At 56.3% G+C, this 8,544-nt stretch overlaps 1 protein-coding gene across 1 annotated transcript; it reads left to right on the top strand.

The window, feature by feature from the left end:
• Positions 1 to 6,931: 6,931 nt before the first annotated feature.
• Positions 6,932 to 8,077, top strand: LOC123046489 (ethylene-responsive transcription factor 4). Its single transcript, XM_044469874.1, has one exon. The coding sequence runs from the start codon at positions 7,042 to 7,044 to the stop codon at positions 7,699 to 7,701; it is 660 nt and encodes a 219-aa protein (XP_044325809.1). The 5' UTR covers positions 6,932 to 7,041; the 3' UTR covers positions 7,702 to 8,077.
• Positions 8,078 to 8,544: the final 467 nt, after the last annotated feature.

The following is an 8,544-nucleotide window of genomic DNA, read 5'->3' as shown; positions in this document are numbered from 1 at the left end:
TGCATAGTTCTCGAACCCACAGGGTCTACACACTCAATGTTTAGTGACGATATAAGTATAGTTCAGTCATTATGGGGGTTACCGAAGGTTGTTCGGAGTCCCGGATGAGATCCCCGACATGACGAGGAACTCTGGAATGGTCGGGAGGTGAAGATTGATATATTGGACGAAGGGTATTGGAGTCCGGAATTGTTCCGGGGGTAAAGGGTGATGACCAGCATCACCGAAAGGGGTTTCCGGGGGGGCGAAAAGTGTTGGGTGCCATGGGCCAAGGGGCGGGGGAAACCCATCCCACTAAGGCCTGTGCGCCCCCTCACCCTTTCCCAACGGGTGGGGCGCTCCCCTAGGGCAGCCACCCCCTTTGCCTTGGGGGCCAAGGCTCCCGGGGGGAGGCGCACCAAAACCCGTCTAGGGTTTCCCCCTGGTGGCCGCCGGCCCTCCCTAGGGAATCCTAGGGCACCCCTCCTCCTCCCTTCCCCATATATATAGAGGGGTAGAGGGAGGGCAGCCGCACCCATCTATGCCACGACGCTTCCTCCCTCTCCCTCGCAATCCTTCTTCTCCGTGAGGCTTGGCGAAGCCCTGCTGAGATTTCTCCACTACCACCGCCATCACGCCGTCGTGATGTCGGAGGACTCAAGCTACTACTTCACCATTGCTCGCTGGATCAAGGAGGTGAAGGCGTCATCAAGCCGTACGTGTGTTGAACACGGAGGTGCCGTCCGTTCGGCACTTGGATCGGGAGTTCGCGGGAAAGATTGTGATTGGATCGCGAAGACGTTCGACTAGATCAACTGATCTACAAGGGTATGTAGATGCAATATCTCCTCTCGTAGATGTCCATCTCCTAGATTGATCTTGGTGAACGTAGGAAAATTTTTGTTTCCCAAGCAACATTCCCCAACATATTTTTCTATTCTATTTTTTACTAGGAATAGCAATCTTAGATGGATCTAAATGTTATTTAGATTTCATTGCTATATTTAGTATAATTGTTATATGAAGCTTTTTTTTAACGAGGAAACAACGTCATGCACGTGATGGCGGGCAGAGTGGGCATTAGCACCCACCGCTGCCCACTCGGAGCAGCGACCGGTGGGGGATGGGGACGGAGAAGGGGCCGGAGCAGACTATGTTGCCCTTGCGGAGATGCGTGCGGGCCAAAAGAGGCCAACTCCGTCATCCGCGCTGCGCCGGCATGGGACCGGCGATGGTGCAGATTCAGAGTTGCCTCGTGTTCACCTTGGACCGCTCCAGCGTAATGCGGAGAGCCAGCTCCTCCTCGGCATCAAGGTCAGAGCCCGAGTGATTATCGGAGCTCGACATCTCACCGGATGTCGTCGGGCTCGATCAAAATCGGAGAGGGGATAGGAGGGGAAGGGGTGAGAGAGGAGTAGAGTGTGCTAGGATTCAAAGAGGGGACATATTGGAGTTTTTGTGGGAACATCGTGGGTCGGTGTGGGTCGGGCTAACATGGCGAACACGCACGAGAGCGCCCAGGCCGCCCCATATCAGCCCTACATTTGGGTTGGATATGAGCGGCGCTGAAAAACTTGGGCGTTTGAGGTCGTTTTGAAGCATCTGGGTGGGTCATCGAACGGTCAGTTACACGGGTTAGAAATTTTTGGTAGGCTTTTACTATTTTCTATAGAGTGGTTGTTTCCTATTATGGTTGGATGGAAAGTGATTTTTTTAAATACTCGATGGCAAGTTGGTAATTTCGCGTCTGGGCACTAACTTGGCAGACTGTTCATGCGTTTCGGGTGGATACTATGCCTGGTTGTGGAGGCTCTTAGGGCATGCCAACGGTATGCTTCAAACTTGTTGCCCCATGGTCCAGCTAGGCTCGGATGCCAGCGTGAATCAGGTATAGTAGCCTCGTAGTATGTCAGAGTGGCTTGCACAGGAGACTGTTGCTTCATGAGGAAAAGAAGAAGAAAAAAAGAAGAGGGAGAGGGATCTTGAAGACCGACGCCTTAGTCACCTATTCCGCGCAACCGCCTCCTCCCTAAAAAATTATGGTGCCTCTGCCTCCCGTCGGCGCCGTCGCCAATCCGCCTCGTCTCCGGTGGCCTTAGGGCCATGGGGGCATGGTGGATCCCGGCCTTTGCCTGTGGGAGGGCTTCGTTTTTAGATGTGTATTTCGAGGTTTGTTAGAGTTTGTGTCCTGCTCAGGAAGGCGACGCGGCAACGTCTCCCTGAAGATGGAATAAGGTTCTATCCCGCCTAGCCCCCATTCCGGTGGTGCATCTAACATCGTTGGTGGACGTGTGGAGGTGTGTCTCCGGTGGATCTACTTCTATTGGATTTGCTCGGATATGTTCGTCGTTCGTCTACTTTTCGTGTCTTTGGGTTGGATCCTTCCTATCTATGTTTTTTCATCGGCGGCGGCTGTTGTTCTGGTGCGTTGGTCTTATGGGGCCTTAGCACAACGACTTGTCGACTGTCTACTACAACAAGTTTTGCCCGGTTTTGGTGAGGGAGGGGCGATGGAGGCGCGCCTTCATCTCGCTCAATGCTTAAAGTCCTTGCTAGGTGGTCTATGAATCTAGATGTAATTTTTATTATTTATGTTGTTCATTGTACTACCATGATTGAAGATAAATAAATCGGATGTTTTCCCTCAAAAAATGAAGAGAGAGAGGAAAAGGAGGTGAGAGATAATGATGGGTGGGGAGGAAGACGATTACCATAGCAAGGCCCATACTCATGACCGCTTCAGATTTAGGCGTTGAGTGAAAATAAACCAGACGGGCGCCTCACTTTTTTCTGTCTAGCTGGATGGGCTGGGGCATCAGTATGAGGCATCAAACAGGCTCCTCAAACTAGTTCAAACACCCGGGCGCTCCATCCGATCACTGACCGGTCACGAAAACCTGACCTAGACGGGCGCCTCAAACGGGCCTCAAATACCCGGGCTGACCGACATCCCTCATATCCAGCCCAAATATGGGACAGATATGGGGGACGCCGTGTAGGACTGACGATGGGGTCCCATGCGGAATCTCCGGAAACCCGGCGGTCCGACGGTCGCTTCCTCCGTCGTTGCGGTGTGAACGCCACGTGGCGTCGCTCCGGCTCATCTCCCGAGGCCAAGCCCAGCTATTTAAGCCGGTCGGCGTCCCCAACCTTAGCCCATCCACTTCCTCCCTCTCTGCGCCACCACCTGAGCCCGTCCGCCTCCTCTCTTCCACGCTCTCCGGCATCGCCATGGTCCGGCGGAAGATCACTACCCTCAACTCGGTGCGCTGGAGGCAGATCGCGGAGGCGATCCAGGCAAGGCGTGCCTCCCGCATTGTTGCGGGGTTGCCACAGACTCGCCGGAGGAGGAGGAGGAGGAGGAGGAGGAGGAGGAGGAGCTGCCAGAGGAGGAGGAGGGAGAGCAGCTGCCGGAGCCAATAGAAGTGGCGGATCTGGAGGATGATGAGGTGGAGCAGTCTGCTCCGGTGTTCAACAGGGCGAAGGCGGAGTTCGCCGTCGCCTAAGCCACGGAGATGGCGGAGCAGTAGGCCATCCTGGAGTCCATCCAGGACGAGGCCTATGTGGAGACCAACCGGTAGTTCCTCCGACAAGAGCAGTCGGTGTCCAACGCGCTCTTCGCCGAACTTGACGTGGAGATAGAGGAGGAGGAGGCTGGAGCGGAGCAGCCGGAGGAGCCGTAGCTGCAGCTGCCGCCCATGTACCTGGAGCCGGGCATGAAGATAGTCGACATCTTCGACGAGGAGTAACTAGATCATGTACGTAGTAGATAGATTTTTTTTTTTTGCATTCTTTAATGGATCTGAGCATCTAGCATGAGATGTCCGGATGCAGTTCTGTTAATTTGAGGAGTGTCCGATCACTGCTAGCAGACGCGTCCGAGCACATCCACGGAAGTTTGATGGTCATTAACCCCATTAAGAGGTGTTAGAATGGTGGCCAACTAGCTACGCCATGTGACGCATGCTGGTTGGTCACAATGAGAAAGTATTTTTTTAGAATTGTTTTAAATGAAAGAAAGATTTTTTTAGAGAAGTTTTTCTATTTTTAATTTTTTTTAAGGTAAACATTTAGGCCCGGCGCACCGGCCGAAGCATCGGCCAGTCGCGTCCACGCGCGCACGCTCCCAACGAAGCAACCTGCGACACGTAGGATGCGGGGGGCCATCTACGCTGCCTCTTCCCTATTTCTTCCACCTCCCGCATCTCTGCTCTCCAGCGCGCCCGCGGCTATTCCTCTTCTTCTCCTGCCCCCTTTCTGTTGATCCTCGCTGCTCCCCAGCGTGCCCGCGACTATTCCGCTTCTCCCCCTCCTCCCTCTCTGCTGGTCCCCGCGCGTGTTGCTAGCGCGCTCATGGCGGAGACCATGAACGACGACGAGGAAGGCACCGTGGCATACTTTCGTCCATGTCCTTGTTTCCTCCCCTGCGGTCAAGTGCTGCGGCCGGCTAGACCCGGAGCTACAACCACGCCCAATTTTTGCTGGAACCGGTGACCGTGGCGAAGTGTCGGGTCATGGCAGCATTTTTGACTGGTGGACCGGGGGTGCTGCAACCGCAACCTGTTTTTGCTGGAATCGGCTAGGAGGTTTGCTGGAACCAGCACCCAAAAATGCTACTACCGGAGTTCGTCCTACTCAACAGCGAGACTTTGCTACAACCACGTCCTATTTTTGCTATCACCGGTGACTTTTTTTGCTGCATCCATGCACGGTGGCGTTGTTTGACGGTGGCGATGCCTTTTGTTTTGCTACAACTATCTAAGAGTTTTGCTGGAACCGGTGTACAAATTTGCTGGAACTAGCTTTTTCTTTTATTCGACGGTGACCATGGTGACCATGGCGACCACGGAGGTTGAGCTGATTTGCTGCAACCGGCAAACAAAAAGCTACCACCGTTGAGCTGATTTGCTACGATAGGGAATGACGGAGCGCTCAGCGTACACCCGTGCAGGGAGCTTCAATGGCGAGGACGACGGGACGATGCACCTGAATGCTGCAAGTTGCAACACCCCGGTGAAAGAAGCTGCCACCATAGGCAGCAAAAGCTGCCACGACGGCGAAGGGGTGCAGTGACCATGCCTTGAGATGCGCGGCGAAGGGGTGAGGCGGCCATGGCTGGAGATGTGCGATGAAGAGGTGCTGCGGCCATGGCCGGGAGATGTGCAGTTGGTAGCGCGTGTAGGCTGGCCGCTGCGGGTCGTTCCCCTTTTTACTTCCGGCGAGGAGTGCGCTCGTGGGGAAGGAGAGAGTTGACTTTTGGCGAAGGGATAAGGCTAATCTGATGGCCAGCAGCGTTTGCATCTGACGGTTCGGACTTGACCGGCCAAACCCCTGGCCGGTCCGCCGGCGCGTAGTACTGGCCTTTTTTTAACATGATGGTGATGGTGAGATAGGCATAGCTTTCTCTCAAGCGGCCCGCAATGGCGGGCATCAACCACTAGTATTTGTCATATGCGGCCGTAGATGCTATTATGCACGTAAATTTCGCATCAGGTAGACAAAATCTAGTATAGTCATCGAAACAGTCAGTTCAAGTGCCGCCGTACACCTTAAACACTGCTAAACGAGCAGCACGAAGCTTCGAGGCGACGCAATCAACAACTCCCCCCTATGCCGCCGGCAGCGGGCAGCGAACAGCGAGACAAATCAATTCTCCGCTGGCTTTCGTATTCACCGTCCGAACAGGAACAGCGGTGACCGGCCGGTACCTCCATCCCGATCCAGACACACGTAGCACGTCGACCAATAATACAATACTCCGCCCCCACGCAGATCTCCCGCGAATCTGCCTGGACCGGACCGCTGCCGCCGCCGCCGTGCCAGGCAAGGAAGACGCGGTGCAAGTGCGGTGCGGCGGCCCCCTCCTCCGGATTATTTTTGCAAAATAAAAAAACGAGACCGCTTCCCTTTCTCCCGCGTCCCCGTCAGCCCGTCGACGTCCCAACACGTAGGCCGCACCGCACCGCGGGCCACGCGGCCCGCCGCGAGACCCGGCCCCACGCGGCGGCGGGGCCGGGGCGTGGCCCGTGCGCGCGCGCGCGTTGGGAAATTGCATGCTCGGACGTCGTCGGGTCGGGTCGGGTGGTGGAGAGCGATCAGGGTGGGCGGACGGGGACGGCGATACCGTTGGCTCACTCGCGGCCGCAGCAGCGCCGTTGCTGTCTGTCTGTGGCCGGGCGCACGGAACTAGCACCACCGAATCGCACGCACGCACTAGCGCGCCCGCACCACCACCGGCCGGTCGCTTTGCAGCGGCACTTGACGCGAAAACACACGACCGACCAAGTAGTACCTCAGGCCCAGTCAGTGGACCGAACCGAAGGCACGGAAAGCTAAGGAGACTCCTCCGTAGAAGGAGACGCGATTTTCCGTATGATCCGGTAATTACCTTTCGCCGCTGCAAAGCAGATTAAATCCGTGGACATTGGTAACTGTTGCTCTCGGTATAAGCCAAGAAGGGCCACGTGCATTTGGTCTAAAGACGGGCGCAATTCGTGGCACATACGAATACCGAACCAACTAACGCTGGCGTACATGTACGCCGAGAGGAAAACGAGATGTAAAACGTGCGCGATTACCATTCCATGGATCCACGGCCAGAATAAAAAGTTGTAAAGAGCTAGTACACGCCGTGAACTAACGGCACTACGCGTAGAGAATCGGAGTACCTCACCCTAACCAAACCGGCACTGCTCAGTATAGTACAGACTGACCAAGCGACCAACCAACCACACCGCACCTGCACTGCACTTGCGCACCAGTACACACCCCACCAAATAATCGAAAGTGCAAAAGAAAAAGAAAAAACAGAGGGACAGAGGTATTAGCGGAGGAACAGACGGCGCAGGGCGGCGCGTCCACCTCCCCTCCTCTGGCTGGCTGTGGGTCAAACCGCCCCTCCCGCCGGCTCCTCCACGCCTCCCGCCTCCGCTATTAATACCGCGCCCCCCCATCGCCTCTCCTCCCCCAGCTCCAACCAGCCAGACCAACCAACCAACACCGCACCGCGCCACCGCAACAACAACCGCCGCGCACGGTCGAACACTCGGCGCTCCGCTCCCCATGGCTCCCAAGAACGCGCTCCCCGTCGCCGTCGCCGCCGCCGCAGACGGCGGCATGGAGCCCAGGTTCCGCGGCGTGCGGAAGCGGCCGTGGGGCAGGTACGCGGCGGAGATCCGCGACCCGGCCAGGAAGGCGCGCGTCTGGCTCGGCACCTTCGACACCGCCGAGGCCGCCGCGCGCGCCTACGACGCCGCCGCGCTCCACTACCGCGGGCCCAAGGCCAACACCAACTTCCCCGTCGGCACCGTCGCCGCCTACACGCACATCCCGCTCCCGCCGCCCAAGGCGCTGGCCGTGAGCCCCAGCAGCAGCACCGTCGAGTCGTCGTCCCGGGACACGCCGGCCGCGGCGCCCGCCGCTCCTGCTGTTGCTGCCCCCGCGGCCCCGCCGGCGCTCGACCTGAGCCTGGCGATGCCGACCATGGTGGCGGCGCAGCCGTTCCTGTTCCTGGACCCCAGGGTCGCGGTGACCGTGGCCGTGGCAGCGCCGGCGCCGGCGCCGGCGCCGTGCCGGTCAGCGGCGATCAGCGGCATGAACAAGGTGGCGTCCCACGAGGAAGAGCAGAGCGACACCGGGTCGTCGTCATCCGTGGTGGACGCCTCGCCGGCCGTGGGCGTGGGGTTTGACCTGAACCTGCCGCCGCCGGTGGAGATGGCATAGGAGATGGACCGATCTCGGTCGCCCGATGACGACGCGGCCCGGAAGTAAAGCAAGCTCTCTCGTGGTAGAATTTAAAGTTTAGAAGAATGGCGTGTACTAGTAAGAGGTTAATCGGCCGTTTAATTGCCAGGATCGATCCATCGATGGATAAGGGTAAGTAGGTGTACATAGATCGCGTGCGTGCGTGCGTTTTTTGCATGGGGAGGCAGGTAGCATGAGAAACATCCATCTATCTGCTCCCAATGTTACTTACAATTTCCTTAAAAGCAAGGGGAAAAGGACAAAAAAGGAAGAAGCCAGTAGTAGAGCATTTTGTTCTTCAGTGTACAATATTGATCTCTCTCTGATTAATGTGAAATTTATGATTTCCATTCCATTCTTAACCGTGTGTTGTTTTTATTTCTTCGGTGTATGGCTGTTGTGCATGATTATGGTTTATCTCTGATTAGTCGATCTGTCTTGACTACTTACTGGCATGCTAACAGTAATCATAATATGGTTCTTTTGGGTATCTACTAACTTGTTTTTCGAAATAAACTGGTTCGATCATCGAAAAGGTAGCAAGTTCTTATGTTCGGACTAGCAAAAGAAACAACTCCGTGTTATTGTGTTAGTACCGTGCAGAGAAGTTCAGTCCCTCTGGTATGACTGCTGAAGATTACCCCTACAAAGGCACGTTCATCGTCCTCCCGAGTCCCGACTGCAAAAGCGCAGAATTGCGGACGCTGGTGATACGCGTCGTTGAATTGAACGGCCTCGTGTGTCGACGAAACTGCGTAGCGCGCCTGCTCCGCCCGGCGACCGACAGCCCACACGGACTGACACGCGGGGCATCCCGAGAGG

Source organism: Triticum aestivum, chromosome 2B (genome assembly GCF_018294505.1).
Source record: "Triticum aestivum cultivar Chinese Spring chromosome 2B, IWGSC CS RefSeq v2.1, whole genome shotgun sequence".
Taxonomy (NCBI): Eukaryota; Viridiplantae; Streptophyta; class Magnoliopsida; order Poales; family Poaceae; genus Triticum; species Triticum aestivum.
The sequence above is the reverse complement of the archived record's forward strand: the minus strand, read 5'-3'. Positions and strand labels throughout refer to the sequence as shown.

Bases quoted from the DNA above. Each gene is read 5' to 3' on its own strand.
- LOC123046489 (XM_044469874.1), top strand. From the start codon at position 7,042: ATGGCTCCCAAGAACGCGCTCCCCGTCGCCGTCGCCGCCGCCGCAGAC.